This window comes from Podarcis tiliguerta (assembly GCF_965153285.1).
Source record: "Podarcis tiliguerta genome assembly, chromosome: 9".
In the NCBI taxonomy this organism is placed as follows: domain Eukaryota; kingdom Metazoa; phylum Chordata; class Lepidosauria; order Squamata; family Lacertidae; genus Podarcis; species Podarcis tiliguerta.
The window spans coordinates 3,913,147-3,933,462 of NC_139542.1; the positions used below are offsets into that span (position 1 = coordinate 3,913,147).

A 20,316-nucleotide genomic window follows, 5' to 3' on the forward strand; every position below is an offset into this window, starting at 1 on the left:
TAGCCTGGAGAAGAGGAGGTTAAGGGGTGATATGATAGCCATGTTCAAATATATGAAGGGATGTCACATAGAGGAGGGAGAAAGGTTGTTTTCTGCTGCTCCAGAGAAGCGGACACGGAGCAATGGATCCTAACTACAAGAAAGAAGATTCCACCTAAACATTAGGAAGAACTTCCTGACAGTAAGAGCTGTTTGACAGTGGAATTTGCTGCCAAGGAGTGTGGTGGAGTCTCCTTCTTTGGAGGTCTTTAAGCAGAGGCTTGACAACCATATGTCAGGAGTGCTCTGATGGTGGTTCCTGCTTGGCAGGGGGTTGGACTCGATGGCCCTTGTGGTCTCTTCCAACTCTATGATTCTATTCTAGGACCCCTCGCCAGGTTTGAGCATCCTGGCCAAGATTCTCACTTCTTGCTTCCGTTTCAGAGGCCAGCCAGGAAGTCTTCAAGATTGCGTCCATGGCGCCAGGAGCATTGCTGCTGGAAGCTCAGAAGGAGTATGAGGTGAGGGACGCTTGGCGGGTGGGGAGGAGGAAGGGGCGGCCCTGATCCCTCGATTTGGTGTAGGACCGACTGGCTGGAAGAACAGTTGGAATCTGCACTTGACCAAGCTGATAAAGCTCATTTTCCTCTGGCCGAGCCTCCGGAATCGCCTCCGACGATAATTAACGACCTGAGCCTTTGATGAGGCTCCAGGCACATCCCATTCAGCAGAGAATCCAAAACAGCACACGGAAGTGATGAGATTTATGGCTACATGCTATGCTTTATTTCTAAGCTGCGCAGAGAGCACAGAAAAATAGATCCTCTCTCTGTGAGAGCAGAGAGCAACTGAACAACAAAGGAACAGGAAACCACTAACGTCACATCCCGTCTCCCGTGAGACTTCCAACATCCTGGACTGTCTCTGGAATGTAAACAGAGTCTTGTGACTCTAAGGCACTGCTCAGTGGCAAACAGAAACTAACAAGATCAGCCAGGACCAGCTGGCAGCCTCAGGTGTAACTCTGTGCATAACCTGGGGAATTACATTTCATTTATTACATTTACAGGGTTGTGGGTTCAAGCCCAAGCAAAAGAGTCTAACTTTGACTCAAGAAAATCACCATTTTATAGTTCAAATCGGGGGAAATAAATACAGTAAATGGACAAAACTACAAAGTTTCACAAAATGTTTAGTGGTATGCGTAGCCCTGCATCACCCCAGAAAAATAAGCACTGTCCATTGGGATTTCGGCACCTAAAATTCCTAAAAGAAAGGCTTCGGGGTTTTTTTTTTAGAAAAAAATATTTTAAACATTTATTTCAATTGATTATATATCATTTCCCAAAATGGTAATAGTTTCAATCCTGTTGCTTAATAATAATAATATTTTTTTATTTATACCTCTCCCTTCCTGGTTCAGAAAACCAGGCTCAGGGCGGCTAACAACAAATTTAATTGATGCAACAAAAAACAGCATAAAATACAGTATAAAACGTGAATAACAATAAATACAGAATTCTAAAATCAATTTAGGGGGAAAATCCATCTAATAAACATTAGATGATCACCAGGGCTAGCTGGCTCAATTAGTCCTATCTGGGCCAGCGAGGAGACCAGGGGAGAATTAGCTGTGGGATCCCAGAGCGGGTAATCTTCATAAAAAGGGGGAGGGAAGGAAGGGAACTAAAAGATCAGGCTAAGTTCATATTGAAAGCCATATTGAATAGCTCTATCTTAGAGGCCTGACGGAAGGAGGTTAAATCCTGCAGGGCCCTGGTCTCATGGGACAGAGCATTCCACCAGGTCGGAGCCATCACTGAGAAGGCCCTGGCCCTGGTGGAGGATAGTCTGACTTCCTTAGGGCCTCTAAACTATGGTTATTCATGGACCTTAAGGTCCTCTGCAGGGCAGACCAGGAGAGGCGGTCCCGTAAATACGAGGGCCCTAAGCCACAAAGGGCTTATTACTGCTAAGCTTCCTGTTCCGGTCACCATCGGCAGGATGGGTGGCATATAAGTTTAATAAACAATGGGCATGGGCGAAGGAGGCCCTCTTGAAGAGATCTGGTACCCACAGCCTGCAAGGTCTTTAAGGCTTCTTGTTTTCCCTCCTCCTTCCCCCTCCTCAGAAAGAGAGCCAGAAGGCCGACGAATACCTGCGGGAGATCAAGGACCAGAATCTGCTCCCGGAGGCCGTAGAGCAGTGCATCAGGGCGGCCAGCTACGAACATGAGCCTGAGATCCAGAAATCTCTCCTTCGGGTGAGTATTGAAAGGCAGAACCCGCTGCTTGTTTTGGGGGTGGGCACAGCCCCTTTGCAAATTGGGAGATTGGCAGATTGGGAGTGGCTGATTCCTGACCTGTGTGCTGTAAGAGGTTAAACACACCTGAGCTACTAAAAAAACACCCCTTGCATTTCTGCCCACAGAAGACTCTCTGTGAATGAATGACTGACTGAATGATAATAACAAATTTTATTATACCCTGCCCTCCCCAGCCAAGACATAGCTGTCAACCTTCCCTTTTTTTGCGGGAAATTCCCTTATTCCAGCGCCATTTCCTGCTTCTATCCTGGATTGTTAGATATCCCGTAGACTGTCCCTGGGATAATAATAATAATAATAATAATAATAATAATAATAATAATAATAATGATTTATTATTCATACTCCGCCCATCTGGCTGTGTTTCCCCAGCCACTCTGGGCCGCTCCCAATCGAGTGTTAAAAACAATACAGCATTAAATTATAAATTATATATTTAACCCTTTCTATCTCTCCTGCCCCATGTCTCCAGGCGGCCTCCTTTGGGAAATGCTTCATTGACAAGTTCCCGCCCGACCGTTTCGTGGAGACCTGCAGGGATCTGCGAGTGCTCAACGCCATCCGGGATTACCAGATCGGGATCCCCCTCAGCTTTGACCAGTATCCTAGAGACACAGTTGTAGCTCAGTCGGTATCAATCAATCCGTTTTATTGTTTGTAGCCAATGGCTGTTACAGTGCAATGTGAACACAAATCGCACAGCTGTAAAAAGGGGTTGGGGGGTTGGGAGCGCATTGCATATATCGGAACAAGGCAAATCTACAACTTCAGCTCTTAATCTCAGGGTCGTGGGTTCGAGTTCCGTGTTACGCAAAAGGTTCCTGCATGGCCCTTGGACTAGATGGCCCTTGATGGTCCCTTAAAGGTAAAGGTAAAGGGGACCCATGACCATTAGGTGGCCGACTCTGGGGTTGCAATGCTCATCCCGCTTTATTGGCCGAGAAAGCTGACATTTGTTCACAGACAGCTTCTGGGTCATGTGGCCAGCATGACAAAGCCACTTGTGGGTAGTGTGGGGTCAGCGGATCCCCTGACTGTTAGATCCAGTCGTGGCCGACTCTGGGGTTGCGGCGCTCATCTCGCTTTATTGGTCGAGGGAGCCGGTGTACAGCTTCCAGGTCATGTGGCCAGCAGGACTGAGCCGCTTCTGGCGAACCAGAGCAGCGCACGGAAACGCCATTTACCTTCCCGCCAGAGTGGTACCTATTTATCTACTTCCACTTTGACGTGCTTTTGAACTGCTAGGTGGGCAGGAGCAGGGACCGAGCAATGGGAGCTCACCCTGTTGCAGGGATTCGAACCGCCGACCTTCTGATCGGCAAGTCCTAGGCTCTGTGGTTTAACCCACAGCGCCACCCGCGTCCCTGATGATCCGTTACAATCCTACAATTCTGTGATTCTAAACTGCAAATTTTGTTGCGGTTGCCGCATGCCTTTTCCTTGACGGCTGCTGCAGATACACACAGGTCACCACAGAGGTTTTGCTGGACAGGTAAGGACTACACACACACACACTCACACCCCCCGCTTCCTTGCTTGGCTGAGCTGCGTCTCTTGGGCTGTTTGGAGTGGGAAAACTAGGTGGGAGAAGAGGAAGATTCTTGGATGCATCTCTTAGACCCAGATAAAACAACACAAGTTAGGCCAATAGACCAAACATGTAGTTGACACGTTTCTGGGTGTGTGGGTCTGAGATGGAGCCAAAGAGCAAGGAAGGCATCTGCGATTCAGTGCATGGAAAATCTAGCCGTGGATCTGGGTTCAAGTCCTTCTCTTTGCCAAGCTGGTTGTTGCTTATTCAAAAGTTGGGTGGGTATGTTTGTTTATTTGCTCAGTTCCTTCAACCAGGGCGGCTTGGGAATAATAGATAAAGGTGTTCCCTGCCTAATATCAGGGCGTGATTCTACCACATGTGGTGGGCATGCAATAAGGTGAAGGGCTTTTGTGAAATGATTTACAATGAACTTAAACAAAAAATCAAATATACTTTTCCCAAAAAGCCTGAAGCCTTTCTGTTAGGAATGATGGGTAAAGAAATTAAAAAAGAAGATAAGATACTATTCTTATATGCCACTACAGCCACAAGAATCTTGTTAGTGCAAAACTGGAAAACAGAAGTTATACCCTGTATAAGTGATTGGCAGGTTAAGTTGATAAATTATGCCGAGCTCGCTAGAATAACAGGAAGATTAAGGGATCAAGATGAACAGAAATTTCATGACAATTGGAATAAATATTTGACTTACCTTGGAACTAATTTTCAGACGACACTGGCGGGGCTGAATTAACTCTAACAGTAAATGATACAGGATTAAAACGATAAAATACGTGAATACAAATTTATCTGATACTTACCAAAAGTGTGGAAGGAAGTCTACGGCTCGGCGGAGCCTAAAAGAATTTTGTGTTGTATTTTTGATTTGTTGTGATACGCGCAAGTTATGGTATAAATTTTGTATTTGTTCTGATGCATAAATGAGCAATATTAATAAAAATTTACTTGCAAAATAAAATAAAACCAGGGCGTGATAGGCAGGCGCTGCTTCCCTTAGCAGTCAAAGATGGAGGATATCTTGGGGCCAAATGTATACTACTCCTGACGACGGAGGCTTTATTCTGGCTCCTGGACAGAACTCTCCTCCGTAAGGAATAAGGAATACAGAGGCGTGACTAGTTCTCCTATCTTTTGCACCCTAAGGCTAGTTCTGCGGAGGCTTTACCCCATCGCTATCAAAATCTGTGAGTACCTGCGTCTCTCTGAGTTCCAAGGGATTAGCCGTATCTTGGCGCACTGGGCCTGCTACAAGGTAAGAACGTTTCACCCCTAAATCCGGATCACTTTATGTTCCCTCTGCCACCGCCATCTGCCGAAGCCTGAAATCTTCCAGCAGCGCCTCACATACATACAAACCTGCATAATTTTATTTGTATGCCGCCTTTCCACAGTTCAAGCCATGCTCAAGGCGGAACACATCATGGAAAAACACATCACTGCAACATCACAAAAGTAGCCACCAATAGTAAACACAAAAATACAAAACCAAACTGAACAATTTCCACATACAGTCGTACCTTGGTTCTCGAACACCTTGCGACTCGAATGTTTTGGCTCCCAAATGCCGCAAACTCGGAAGTGAGTGTTTTCCAGTTTGCAAACGTTTTTTGGAAGCCAAATGTCCAATGCAGCTTCTGATTTGGATCCAAACTACAAGAAAGAAGATTCCACCTAAACATTAGGAAGAACTTCCTGACAGTAGGAGCTGTTCGACAGTGGAATTTGCTGCCAAGGAGTGTGGTGGAGTCTCCTTCTTTGGAGGTCTTTAAGCAGAGGCTTGACAACCATATGTCAGGAGTGCTCTGATGGTGTTTCCTGCTTGGCAGGGGGTTGGACTCAATGGCCCTTGTGGTCTATTCCAACTCTATGATTCTATGATTTAGTGCAGGTAGCTCCTGCAGCCAATCGGAAGCCGCGCCTTGGTTTCTGAATGTTTTCGGAAGTCAAACGGACTTCCAGAACAGATTCCATTTGAGAACCAAGGTACGACTGTACAGTGGTACCTTGGTTCTCAAAACTAATCTGTTCCGGAAGTCCGTTCCAAAACCAAAGCATTCCAAAACCAAAGCATTCCAAAACCAAGGCGCGCTTTCCCATAGAAAGTAATGCAAAATGGATTAATCCGTTTCAGACTTTTAAAAACAGCCCCTAAAACCACAATTTAACATGAATTTCACTATCTAACGAGACCATTGATCCATAAAACAAAAGCAATAATCAATGTACTGTACTATAAAATAAATAAGACATTGTAGATGATAAAAATTAAAATTATATTTTTTTCTTACCTGCACTGATGATACTCATTGATGGGAGGCTTTTATCCGTTTCCGTGGTCACACAATCAATCAGTAGCTGAACTGGGCTCCAGACAGTCACAAAAACAAATTAACCAAAAAAGACTCAAAAACAAAAACGCAAAATAAATAGCAAAAACAAAAGCGCCAAACTTAATCCGTTCCGGAAGTCTGTTTGACTTCCAAAATGTTTGAAAACCAAGGCGCAGCTTCTGATTGGTGCAGGCGCCCCGGAAACAATAGCCGACAGCCAGTTCGGACGTTTGGCTTCTGAAAAACGTTTGAAAACCTGAACACCCTGTGGAACACCCTCCCACCAGATGTCAAAGAGAAAAACAACTACCAGACTTTTGGAAGACATCTAAAGGCAGCCCTGTTTAGGGAAGCTTTCAGTGTTTAATAGATTATTGTATTTTAATATTCTGTTGGAAGCCGCCCAGAGTGGCTGGGGAAACCCAGCCAGATGGGTGGGGTATAAATAAAAAACTCTTATTATTATTATTATTATTATTTACAATATCTTGCTCTTCTTGCTGTGTTTTCCTAGAAGATTAGTGTGCATAATACCAGCTGGATTATGTTGCTGAGCGCACTGGAGGATGCTCAGTGTTGTGGAGGATTGCATGCTCACCCCCAGGCCGTTTTCCCAACAACTTTCACTCTGCAACATTTGGAGAATACTGAAGACGCAGCTCTTTTTCCAGACTTGGGATGGATATTTCCCCCTTCTTTCTGAGACTGCATGTTGCTTTAAAACTGTTTCTAGCGTTATTGTAGCCCATCCTTCACAATAATAATAATAATGGTAATAATACACTGTGTGTTTTCCAAATTCCCAGGTACAGCAGAAAGACAAATCTGACGAGGAGGTAGCTCAGGCCATCAACCAGAAACTGGGCGATACCCCCGGCATCTCGTACTCGGAGATCGCTGCCCGGGCGTACGAATGCGGCCGGGCAGAGCTGGCCATTAAGGTACGAGAGCAGGTGGGCTGGCTGAGGTTGGGTGAGTCCTGATGAAGCAAGTAAAATTTTAAATGGCACCCACTTATAATGAAATAAAGGATAGACAGACGCAGCAACTTGGAGAAAATGAAGGTGAGGTTTATTGCTGAGCAATAATGGACCCAGTTGGAATCCTTTCCAAAAGACTGGGACCCCGAAGCATTCAAGTTCTGAGGGTAAGTACCTGTGCGCATCACAGATCATGAGACAATCACGAACGGCAGCGAAAAATAACCAATTAGCGCGCTTTCTGCCATGCTCCTGGCCATGCACAGAGTTCTTTTTTTTTTTTAAAGATATTTATTGGAAGTTTTATAGTTACAGAAAAAGAGTATAAAGGAAAAAAGAAACAATGAAAAATTTAACAGACAATACGTCAAAAACAAACAAACAAACAAAACCATCAAAACAAGAAAAAAACCCCAAAACATTTAAAAACACATCCAATTTCCATATCTTTATCTTTCATTTACTTGTTTCCTTGACTTCCTCACACCTCCCTTTTTTGTATTCTAGTTCAAGTTAGTTAATTCAGCAAATCCTTTCCCTCTTTCTCAATTTTTTGTTCTACAGTTTATCTTAACACAATCTAACTTTAAATTTTCCACTTCCACCCATTAACAATCAGTTTTTGCTTAATTCTTTATAATATTTCTGCTAAAACCTTGTAACTTCATTCCAGTATTCTTCTAACATTCATTAATTTTGCAGTATTTCTGTAAATATACTTTAAATTTTTTCCAATCTTCTTCCATCGACTCCTCTCCCTGGTCTCAGATTCTGCCAGTCATTTCCGCCATTTCCATGTAGTCCATCAGCTTCATCTGCCATTCTTCCCGGGTGGGTAGATCTTGTGTCTTCCAATGCTTTGCGATGAGTATTCTTGCTGCTGTTGTGGCATGCATAAAAAAGGTTCTATCCTTCCTTGGCACTGATTGGCCGACCATGCCCAGGAGAAAGGCCTCTGGTTTCTTCAAAAAGGTATATTTAAATACCTTTTTCATTTCATTATATATCATTTCCCAGAAGGTCTTAATCCTTGGGCATGTCCACCAAAGGTGAAAGAAGGTACCTTCCACTTCTTTACATTTCCAGCATTTATTGTTGGGCAGGTGATAGATTTTTGCAAGCTTGACTGGTGTTATGTACCACCTGTAGATCATTTTCATTAAATTCTCCTTTAAGGCATTACATGCCGTAAACTTCATACCTGTGGTCCATAACTGTTCCCAGTCAGCCATCATAATGTTATGCCCGACATCTTGTGCCCATTTAATCATAGCAGATTTCACCGTTTCATCTTGAGTATTCCATTTCAGCAGCAAGTTATACATTCTTGACAAGTTCTTAACTTTAGGGTCTAACAATTCTGTTTCTAGTTTTGATTTTTCCACCTGGAAGCCTAGTTTTTTGTCCAGATTATATGCCTCCATCATTTGATAATAATGGAGCCAATCTCGCGCTCTGTTTTTCAATTTTTCAAAACACTGCAGTTTTAGCCTGTCTCCCTCATGTTCCAGAATTTCCCAATGCTTCGGCCATTTGGCCTCCATATGAAGTTTTTTCAATGCCTTCGCTTCCATTGGTGACAACCATCTTGGGGTTTTATTTTCTAACAAATCCTTGTATCTTATCCAAACATTAAACAATGCACAGAGTTCACTCCCAACTTCTGCTTTCTTGTCTGTACCGTCCGACCTTTTCCCAAGTGGATGGAACAGGGAAAAGAGGAGGGGACCTCCTGGCACTAAGTCCCCTGTGCATGTGTTCATGTCGGGAGTATTGTGGTCAGCCCTTCCTGTTTTGTGTACAGAATTAGTCTGGAGCTGAGGGGGAGATTTGCACCAGCGTCTTCTGATTTATGGCTTCCCCTTTCTCTAGGGTGTAAAATGCACTGGGGGAAAGGTCGGTTTCTGACTTGCGGCTTCAAGCAGTTTTGCAGTTAGCCTAGGCAAAAGGCTTTTTTTGATTCAAATGGATTATAAAAATCATTGTAAGCCCTGATGATATGTGTGCATATGTGAATATATTGATAACTGATGACTGATTATATGAACAGCATAAGGGTAACCCTCCTTTCCTTGCTTTGCTGAAGCTCAGCTACACCTTGGTAAACCGTGGTGCATTGTGGGATAGGAACCGAGTGAGAGGCCAGTGTTGGATTTGTAAAATCTGCTCTGGGTGCTCACTCGTCTCTTAGCATTCACAGAACCGTACAGTTGGAAGGGACCCCCGGCGAGTAATCTAGTCCCACCCCCCGCAATACAGGAATCTCAGGATCTTGGATCTCTCTCAACAGCCACACCACTGTGATGTTCAAGACATCACAGTGGTATCTGAAGAAGTGTGCATGCACATGAAAGCTCATACCAATAACAAACTTAGTTGGTCTCTAAGGTGCTACTGGAAGGAATTTTTTAATTTTACGATACGATAATCTTTATTGTCATTGTCCCATAAAAAGGTAAAGGGACCCCTGACCATTAGGTCCAGTCCTGACCAACTCTGGGGTTCTGGCGCTCATCTTGCTTTATTGGCCGAGGGAGCCGGCGTCCAGCTTCCGGGTCATGTGGCCAGCATGACTAAGCCGCTTCTGGCGAACCAGAGCAGCGCACGGAAATGCCGTTTACCTTCCCACCGGAGCGGTACCTATTTATCTACTTGCACTTTGACATGCTTTCAAACTGCTAGGTTGGCAGGAGCAGGGACCGAGCAACGGGAGCTCACTCCGTCGCGGGGATTCGAACCGCTGACCTTCTGATCGGCAAGTCCTAGGCTCTATGGTTTAGCCCACAGCACCACCCGCGTCCCTTTCATTGTCCCATACAGAACAACAAAATTGAAAAAATCTACATCAGAGATTCAAAAACCCACAAGCCTGCTATCCCAACTATCCCAGCCTGGCTAGCCCCTAAAAACTCTGATACCCCATAATTAAATACAATATCCTCCCACAGAGACTACCTTACACTGTGCATTTGGATAGAAACTGTTTCTCAGGCGGCTAGTCCTAGTCTTTATAACCCTGTACCTTCTTCCAGAAGGCAGAAGCTGAAAGAGATCATTTCTGGGGTGCGCACTATCCTGCGCTATCTCTGCAGCTTTCTTATGGCACCTGGAAGCATGGATTTGATCCAAGGTGGGAAGAGTGCACCCAATTATTCTCTCCGCAGTCTTTACAACCCTGGACAGCATTGTTTTTCCCTGACCATGCAGCTCCCAAACCACACACAAAGACCATAAGTTAATACACTCTCAGCAGTACAATGGTAAAATGCCATCAACAGGTCCTTTGAGAGATTATTTTTCTGGAGGATTCTCAGAAAATTACAACTACGGCAGACAAACACGGCTACCTACTTGTAACATGTTCAAGACAGTTTTCCCTGGTCAGAATGACAGACGCCCCCGAGGAACCCACAAAAGTGGAGTCCGCTGGCCTATTGATTAGGTGGCTGTTCGGCACCTTGGCTGTTGTCTGCCTAATACTGGAAACAGCAGGAAGGGATATATAATAATAAAAATAATTTATTATTTATACTCCGCCCATCTGGCTGGGTTTCCCCAGCCACTCTGGATGGCTTCCAACAGAGTATTAAAAACATGACAAAAGATCAGACATTAAAAACTTCCCTAAACAGGGCTGCCTTCAGATGCCTTCTAAAATACAGTGGTACCTCAGGTTAAGAACTTAATTAGTTCTAGAGGTCCATTCTTACCCTGAAACTGTTCTTAACCTGAGGTACCACTTTAGCTAATGGGGCCTCCCGCTGCCGCCACACGATTTCTGTTCTCATCCTGGGGCAAAGTTCTTAACTTGAGGTACTATTTCTGGGTTAGCGGAGTCTGTAACCTGAAGCGTCTGTAACTTGAAGTACCACTTTAGTTATTTATCTCCTTGACATCTGATGGGAGGGCATTCCACAGGGTGGGTGCCACTACTGAGAAGTCCCTCTGCCTGGTTCCCTGTAACCTCACTTCTCGCAGGGAGGGAATCGCCAGAAGGCCCTTGGAGCTGGACCTCAGTGTCCTGGCTAGACGATGGGGGTGGAGACGCTCCTTCAAGCATACAGGGCCAAGGCCATTTCCGACTTTAAAGATCAGCACCAATACTTTGAATTGTGCTCGGAAACGTGCTGGGAGCCAATGTAGGTCTTTCAGGACTGGTGTTATGTGGTCTCGGCAGCCGCTCCTAGTCACCAGTCTGGCTGCCGCATTGCTTTTGTGAGAGTTGCTCTTGGGCTCAGATCCTGCTTGCTGTTTTCCCACAGAAAACTGTTCAGGCCCTGTGAGAATAGGATGCTGGACTAGGTGGGCCATTGGCCTGATCCCGCAGGCTCTCCTCATATACCGTATTTTTCGTTCTATAGGATGCACATTTTCCCCTCCAAAAATTAAGGGGAAATGTGTGTGCGTCCTATAGAGCGAATGCAGGCTGCGCCGCTAAGCCCAAAGACAGAACAGGAAGACGGAGCATGCGGAGCGCTCCGTCTCGCTGTTCGAGCTTGGGGACGGCTGCGTGCACAGCCTCTCCAGGGCAGCGGGGTGCCTTCACCCCGCTGTCCTGCAGAAGCTAGCAAGGCTGTTCCCAAGCTAGAACAGCGAGACGGAGGGCTCCGTCTCGCTGTTCTAGCTTGGGGATGGCTGTGCGCAAAGCCTCTGCAGGGCAGCGGGGCGCTGCGCTCCAAAGGCTTCAGGGATCTTTGAGGCTGGCGGTGGGGGAAAGCAGCGCTTCCCCCCACCGCCAGCCCCACAAGCTCTGGTGAATGTACCTTGAACGCACCTTGTTTTAGAGGGGGAAAACAAGAAAAAAAATGTTTTCCCTGTTCTCCCCCTCCTATGGTCCGGTGCGTCCCATGGAGCGAAAAATACGGTACTTACAGGCTTATTATATAGATGCATTCCTTCGCCTTAGCTTTACACATGCATGGGAAATCAAGTCCTGTTCCCTGTGAGGTCAGTTAGGCTGAGAGGTTCAAGGCCACCCAGTGAACTTCATGGCTGAGCGAGGATTCGAAACCAGCTCTCTCCTGGGTCCTAGTCCGATACTGTAACCTCCACGGCACACTGGCAGGTGGGGCTGGTTGCCTCCACACCATTTCTGCCTTTTGCAACTGCTAGTAGCCATTCTGGTCCCCTAAATGTTAGTTGCCTTTAGCTGAGATTCCTGCATTCTCCGGGGCTGGACTAGATGGACTCTGGGGGTCCCTTCCTACGATTCTGTGATTCTACAAAGTCCATGAAATAATATTGCAATGCAGTGCCATTGACCCCGCGGTGCCATTGTGTTTGCTTGCAGCTGCTGGAGTACGAGCCCCGGTCTGGCAAGCAGGTTCCTCTGCTGCTGAAGATGAAGAGGAGCCAGTTGGCGCTTAGCAAGGCCATCGAGAGCGGAGACACCGACTTGGGTAAAGCAGAGACGCACTTTCCCTGTCTTGCCTGCCTCCCTGCCTCCCCGCGAGGGGCAGTGCAGTGGCACCCCTGCACCTGATGTTTTCATCCCCCAAAAAGTTTTTGATTTGAGTTTCCATTGAAATGAGGCTGCATTTTAATGTTGTATTTTAATCTTGTTTTTAAGTTGTGTTTCAATCAATTGGTTTTTATATCAGTTGTTAGCCGCCCTGAGCCTGGTCTTGGCTGGGGAGGGCGGGGTATAAATTACTTTTATTATTATTATTAGTAGTAGTACCTTGGGTTAAGAACTTAATTCATTCTGGTGGTCCGTTATTAGCCTGAAACTGTTCTTAACCTGAGGTACCACTTTAGCTAATGGGGCCTCCTGCTGCCGCCATGCGATTTCTGTTCTCAGCCTGCAGTAAAGTTCTTAACCCGAGGTACTATTTCTGGGTTAGCGGAGTCTGTAACTTGAAGCATCTGTAGCCTGAGGTACCACTGTACCTGTGGCAGGGGACACTTTGTGCTCCTTCCAGTCTAATTAATAGCAACAACAACAACAACAACAACATATTATACCCTGCCCATCTGGCCGGACCTCCCCAGCCACTCTGAGCAGCGCCCAACAGAATATTAAAAACACAATAAAACATCAAACATTTAAAACTTCCCTAAACAGGGCTACCTTCAGATGTCTTCTAAAAGTCAGATAGTTGTTTATTTCCTTGACATCTGCTGGGAGGGCGTTCCACAGGGCAGGCGCCACTACCGAGAAGGCCCTCTGCCTGGTTCCCTGTAACTTGGCTTCTCACAGTGAGGGAACTGCCAGAAGGCCCTCAGAGCTGAACCTCAGTGTCCGATTAGAACGATGGGGGTGGAGACCCTCCTTCAGGTATACTGGGCTTTAAGGGGCTTTAAAGGTCAGCACCAACACTTTGAATTGTCCTTGGAAATGTACTGGGAGTCAATGTAGGTCTTTCAGGACCGGTGTTATGTGGTCTCGGCGGCCACTCCCAGTCACCAATCTAGCTGCCGCATTCTGGATTAGTTGCAGTTTCCAGGTGACCTTCAAAGGTTTGTCCATCTTTGGTCCTCATCCTGCACCTGTGGCTCCTAGAAGCTGTTGGCATGCGCAGAGAGTCCCTTGGTTAGGTTCTGTGAATTGGGTATACAGTGGTGCCTCGCAAGACGAAAAGAATCCGTTCCGCGAGTCTCTTCGTCTTGCGGTTTTTTCGTCTTGCGAAGCAAGCCCATTAGCGTCTTAGCGGATTAGCGCTATTAGCACTATTAGCGGCTATTAAAGGCTTAAGGGATTAGCGGATTAGCTGCTAAAAGGCTATTAGCGGCTTAGCGGGCTTAGTGGATCAGCTGATAAGCGGCTTAGCAATCAGCTGTTAAGCGGCTTAGCGATCAGCTGTTAAGCGGCTTAGGGGCTTGGGAAAAAGGGGGGGAGGGGGGAAAAACCCAGGAATCGCAAGGCATTTTCGTCTTGCGAAGCAAGCCCATAGCAAATTCGTTTTGCGAAGCACCTCCAAAACGGAAAACCCTTTCGTCTAGCGGGTTTTCCTTCTTGTGAGGCATTCGTCTTGCGGGGCACCACTGTAATATCGTTCAAGGCGGTCTTTGCTTCAGGGCTCATTGCTCTCCATCTAACCAGCCTCTCTCTTCTTCATTCCCAGTTTACACGGTCGTCTTGCACCTGAAGAACGAGCTGAACCGCGGCGCCTTCTTCATGACTCTGCAGAACCAGCCGGTGGCGTTGAGCCTCTATCGCCAGGTGAGGTTTGGAGGCACACCTGTTGCAGGGGGCGGTGGCATGCAGATGCATTTGCAGGTGGAGGGCTGAATTTGGCTGCAAAACACGTCTCAGGGCCTCCTGCAAGACTAAGGAAAGGGAGAGGTCTGGAAGCCGTGAAGAATCGGTGCCGCAGGTTAGGGGCAGAGCACAGAATTTGCAGGAATTGACAGTGTAGGATTCAACCCCCAGGCTCCGCATTTAAACGTGAGGGCCGGAAGAAGCCTGTGAGGGGGCCGGATACGTTGACCACCCCTGTCTGTTTTCAGATCTAGGAAGAAGTTTATAATAATAATAATTTATTATTTATACTCCACCCATCTGACTGGGTTTCCCAAGCCACTCTAGGCAGCTTACAGCATACCTGAAAACATAATAAAAATATCATGGGTCGTCTTAATGTTGAGGATGATGACAGCAGGAAAAAACATGCAGAGCTACTTTGATTTTCAGAGAGTTTGTTGTTTTAATATTGTAGCGTTTTTTCTTGTCCTTGCCGGACAACTTGAGGCTTCAACGGCAAGGCAGTTTACAAATTTCGACCCACTTTTCATTTTCATAATGAAAATTGGGGTGTAAATTGTTGATGACAATGATAATTGATGAGTGAAAATTGTAACAGTAAGTCATGACAAGGATAAGAGACACAGTGTTGGAACAGCTGGGAAGGAAGAAGAGAAGTTCAGGGGTTTAAAAAATAATAATTTTATAAATTGTGTGTGTTGGTTTCTCAGTTTGATCCCTTTACATGGTTTTGTATGTGTTGTGGTACCGCAGTGGCCTGAATATAAGCCACACCTGAATATATGCCACACCTTTAAAATTTGGGAGAGAGAAAAAGCCGCTCCCTCAAAATTCTGCAGGCACTCACAACCATTCCGTTTTACCATATGTCTGTTTCAGCAGCGATATCGTAAAAGCCCATTTTTGTAAGGTCGCGAATTTCAGCCGCACTTTAACTTTTCACGGTCAGAATTTGGAAAAAAAAGTGAGGCTTATATTCAGGCCAATACGGTATTTTATGCATTGCAGCTTGCAGTTATTTTCATTGATCATAGTTTGGTAATTATTTATTGTAATGGTTAAGAGTGAATTTGTGTTTAATTATTTTTTGCTGATGTTTTGAGAGTTAATTTTATTGTGTACTATTCTATTCTAATAGATTATTGAATATTACTATATTTGACATAAGTCGTTCCATTTTAAAGTTGTGTTTTATTATGACCTGTTGTATTGGAACAGATGATTATAAGGTGTGAGTTCTTTGTTGTATACGGTGGTACCTTGGGTTAAGTACTTAATTCATTCTGAAGGTCCATTCTTAACCTGAAACTGTTCTTAATCTGAGACGCCACTTTAGCTAATGGGGCCTCCCACTGCTGCTGCGCTGCCACCGCGCGATTTCTGTTCTCATCCTGAAGCAAAGTTCTTAACCTGAGGTAGTATTTCTGGGTTAACGGAGTCTGTAACCTGAAGCGTCTGTAACCTGAAGTGTCTGTAACCTGAAGCGTCTGTAACCCGAGGTACCACTGTATTTTGTTGCTGTACACCGCCTTCTGTAAAGTAGTATAGAAAAGCAGTGTGCTAATTAAAAGTCGAATGAATTGATTTTTTTTTTTAAAAAAGTGAAACCCCTATGGTTGCTTGAAGTGAAGATGCTGGAAAGCCTAGGAATTGAATTTGGAGCACTTGCACCCGAAAGGATGGTCTCTTCCTCTCAATTGCTACCTTGCTCTGTGTTACTCAGATTGTTTCTCATTGCATCCTCCCACCACCCCTGCGAGGCGGGCCCTGGATTCACATATCCATTGCCTTTTAAACTGTGCGTGTTTCTCTTGTTTCTGTTGTGCGTTCATGTGTTTTTTATATCGTAAACCGCCCTGTGACCCTCGGATGAAGGCCGGTATAGGACTTAAATAAATAGATAGATGATAGATATTTAACCCTTGGCTTGCTCGTCCCCAGTTCTGCAAATACCAAGAGCTAGATACGCTCAAAGACCTCTACAACCAAGACGACGACCACCAGGAGTTGGGCAACTTCCACGTGCGTGCCAGCTATGCCAGCGATAAGGTAAGGCGCTCCCGGGAGACTGGCGGGAGAAAAAGGGTGTACAGGGAGGATGGCAAATCTAGATTTAGGAGGTTGCGGCAGGATATATACCGTATTTTCCGGCGTATAAGACGACTGGGCGTATAAGACTACCCCCAACTTTTCCAGTTAAAATATAGAGTTTGGGATATACTCACTGTATAAGACTACCCCTCTTTCAACGCACACCAAATAAAATTTTTAAAAAAACAGTCTCCAGTCCGGCTCGGAAATCCGCTACACTTCCCAGTGGCCGGGGGTGCGCTTAATCCTGTTGTTGGTTCCCTGCCTTTGTTTTGAGCCTTTCCTTTCCTTTTACTGCAGGGGCTGCTTGGGCTGAGGCAGCGGCCACGTGTCTAGTTGCTGGGGCAACGTGAGGCTGCCATTTTGGACCATGTGGTCTACTACCAGGAGTGGTTAGGGTCATTCTGTTGCTGGTGATTGGGGGGGCTTCTCGGGCCAATTTTCAAGCGTATTTCTGCTTCATCGTTCTACCCGGACACTGAGGTCCAGCACCGAGGGCCTTCTGGCGGCTCCCTCACTGCGAGAAGCCAAGTTACAGGGAACCAGGCAGAGGGCCTTCTTGGTAGTGGCACCCGCCCTGTGGAACGCCCTCCCACCAGATGTCAAAGAGAACAACTACCAGACTTTTAGAAGAAATCTGAAGGCAGCCCTGTTTAGAGAAGCTTTTAATGTTCGATGTATCACAGTATTTTAATATTCTTTTGGAAGCCGCCCAGAGTGGCTGGGGAAACCCAGCCCATATGGGCGGGGTATAAATAATAAATTATTATTATTATTGTTGTTGTTGTTGTTGTTGTTGTTGTTATTCATCTAGAGAGCTTGGTGTCCTCTGATTTAATTGGCTGTCGTTTTGTCCTTTGGTGAGGAGTTGCCGCAGGAGCTGCTGCTGTAGCCGGCGTATAAGACGACCCCCAACTTTAGAGAAGATTTTCCTGGGTTAAAAAGTAGTCTGATACGCCAGAAAATACAGTAGTTGGGGCAGCGTCTCCTCCACGTTTGTGTGGCGCCTGGTGGACTCAGTAACCTGTGCAGAAAGGTGCAACCCGAGAACCTTTCGGCTTTCGTTTTGGAAGCCGAAAACACTGCCCCATGAGTTTCTGGCCCATAATAAGGCTGCTGTGAGCAACAGGCGGAGTGGGATTCTGGGAGGGAAGTCGGTGTTGAATTTAAGCCAGCGGTTGCCCATGTGAAAATAAAACAGGGAAATGTATGCCAATTAAGGAAGTTTGCACGCAGTTAACTCGGGTCGCAGGACTCGTTTCTCTGCGCAGAACTGTCCTGCATAAATCTTTCAGTCTCCGGAGCTCTGAGATTGCAGGGAAAAGGCAGGTCGAAAGCTCAGCAAGGAAGCAACAGGTTCCATTATTGTTCCTAGCCCAGGGGTCTGCAACCTTTAAGACAAAAAGAGCCACTTGGACCCGTTTCCGAAGGGGGGAAAAACGGGAGCCGCAAAACCATTGCGACATTTAAAACAAATATATCTCCGGAGCTGCAATCTGACAGCGGGCGGGAAGGTGACGTCACGATGGTGTGTGACTAACGCACGCACCGCCCCCATGCAACGTCACAGCCAGTACAGCGCCTGCCACAGTGGGGAGTGTCGGGGCGCACAATGCACCTCATCCCCTCACTAGTATCCGCCCCGGAGCCGCGGCAAAGGTGTAAAAGAGCCACATGCGGCTCCGGAGCTGCGGGTTGCAGACCCCTGTCCTAGCCCAACTGCTGTATATCCTGGAGCAGACATGGGCCATTTTTCTTAGCCTGTATTAAAACGCGCAAGGGGTTCTTTTTTCTTCCACAGCAGATTGACGGGCGGGTGGCCAGTTTGCAGAACGCAGTGGATGAGTACTACAAAGCCAAGAACGAATTTGCGGCCAAGGTGAGTGCGTGAAGAAGCATCTCTTGTGTGTCATGACCATCAGAAGAAGCTGCTGGGTCAAGCCAGTGGCCCATATCCTGTCCGGCATCCTGTTTTCATAGGGGCTGACCAGATTGCCTGTGGGAAACCAGCTAGAAGGATCTGAGGACAAGAGCTTGAGCACAGCCATCCTGACTAGTAGCCATCAGTAGTCCTCTTCTTTTCCCCGAATTTGTCCAGTCCTCTTTCAAAGCTACCTGACTCAGTGGCCACTTTGCCTCCTGTGGCAGGGAGTTCCATAGTTGTTGTTTTTTTAAATTTATTTAATCATTTTTTCAATACAAACAACAACCGCAAAAGACACATACAACAAAAACCATAATAACACTAATAACATAATTTGACAATTCAGATTTGAATACTGATATACCTATGACTACTGGGACGCGGGTGGCACTGTGGGTTAAACCACAGAGCCTAGGACTTGCCGATCAGAAGGTCGGCGGTTCGAATCCCCGCGACAGGGTGCACACCGACCCCTCTCGCTCTCCAGGCTTCAGCGAAAGCAATGCGAAGCCTCCGGATCGCGGCAGGAGTGTTCCCTCTGCGCTTTGGAGGCTTCGCGTTGCTATCGCTGAAGCCAAGGAGTCTGCATTCACTCTATAGAACGCGCACACATATTTCCCCTTAATTTTTGGAGGGGAAAAAGTGCGTCCTATAGAGCGAAAAATACGGTAATTCCACTTAGAATCATAGAATCATAGAGTTGGAAGAGACCACAAGGGCCATCGAGTCCAACCCCCTGCCAAGCAGGAAACACCATCAGAGCACTCCTGACATATGGTTGTCAAGCCTCTGCTTAAAGACCTCCAAAGAAGGAGACTCCACCACACTCCTTGGCAGCAAATTCCACTGTCGAACAGCTCTTACTGTCAGGAAGTTCTTCCTGATGTTTAGGTGGAATCTTCTTTCTTGTAGTTTGGATCCATTGCTCCGTGTCCGCTTCTCTGGAGCAGCAGAAAACAACCTTTCTCCCTCCTCTATGTGACATCCATTTCTATATTTGAACATGGCTATCATATCACCCCTTAACCTCCTCTTCTCCAGGCTAAACATGCCCAGCTCCCTTAGCCGTTCCTCATAAGGCATTGTTTCCAGGCCTTTGACCACTTGCTTCGTATGATTGACTGCTGGCTCTCTCCTGTCGCCCCTGAAGGGAGTGCAGCCCCCAAACTGAAAAAGGCCTGGGTGCCCCTTTGTCCGCCTGAAGCGTCCTCTAAGTCTCCCTCTCTCTTCTCGCCTTCCCTTTCCAGGCCACCGAAGACCAGATCAAGCTCCTCCGCAGCCAGCGGCGCCTCCAGGCCGACTTTGACAAGCCCTACCTAGACGAGTCCCTCCACGACACCGTCTACAACCTCATCCTAGAGGGGAACCACAAGCGAGCAGAGCAGTTCTACCGCGACTTCAAGATCCCCGACAAACGGTCAGGGCAGCGTGGGGAGTGGCAGGGAGGGAGCGGGGATCCCCTGGGCTCTCACTTGTGGGGTGCCTCAGGGTTCCATCCTCTCCCCCATGCTTTTTAATATCTATATGAAGCCGCTAGGAGAGATCATCAGGGGGTTTGGGCTGGGTGTTCATCAGTATGAAGATGACACCCAGCTCTACCTCTCCTTTAAATCAGAACCAGTGAAGGCGGTGAAGGTCCTGTGTCTGGAAAGGGTTGGAGGATGGATGGCAGCTAACAGATTGAGGTTGAATCCTGACAAGACAGAAGGACTGTTTTGGGGGGACGGGGGATGGGTGGGGGTGGGGGATTCACTGGTCCTGAATGGGGTAACTGTGCCCCTGAAGGACCAGGTGCGCAGCCTGGGAGTCATTTTGGACTCACAGCTGTCCATGGAGGCGCAGGTTAATTCTGTGTCCAGGGCAGCTGTCTACCAGCTCCATCTGGTACGCAGGCTGAGACTCTACCTGCCTGCGGACTGTCTTGTCA

The 20,316-nt window shown here is 46.6% G+C and overlaps 1 protein-coding gene across 1 annotated transcript in view; it reads left to right on the plus strand.

Annotated features, from left to right (window-relative positions):
* Nucleotides 1-20,316, plus strand: part of VPS16 (VPS16 core subunit of CORVET and HOPS complexes) — a 41,081-nt gene that overhangs the window by 14,436 nt on the left and 6,329 nt on the right. Inside the window, exons 11-21 of the mRNA XM_083398373.1 lie at nt 424-500; nt 2,111-2,242; nt 2,778-2,905; nt 3,762-3,797; nt 5,004-5,112; nt 6,997-7,131; nt 12,461-12,569; nt 14,235-14,332; nt 16,316-16,423; nt 18,267-18,344; nt 19,637-19,806. Of these exons, the coding sequence (XP_083254499.1) occupies nt 424-500; nt 2,111-2,242; nt 2,778-2,905; nt 3,762-3,797; nt 5,004-5,112; nt 6,997-7,131; nt 12,461-12,569; nt 14,235-14,332; nt 16,316-16,423; nt 18,267-18,344; nt 19,637-19,806 (1,180 nt within the window). The remainder of the gene's footprint in view (nt 1-423; nt 501-2,110; nt 2,243-2,777; nt 2,906-3,761; nt 3,798-5,003; nt 5,113-6,996; nt 7,132-12,460; nt 12,570-14,234; nt 14,333-16,315; nt 16,424-18,266; nt 18,345-19,636; nt 19,807-20,316) is intronic.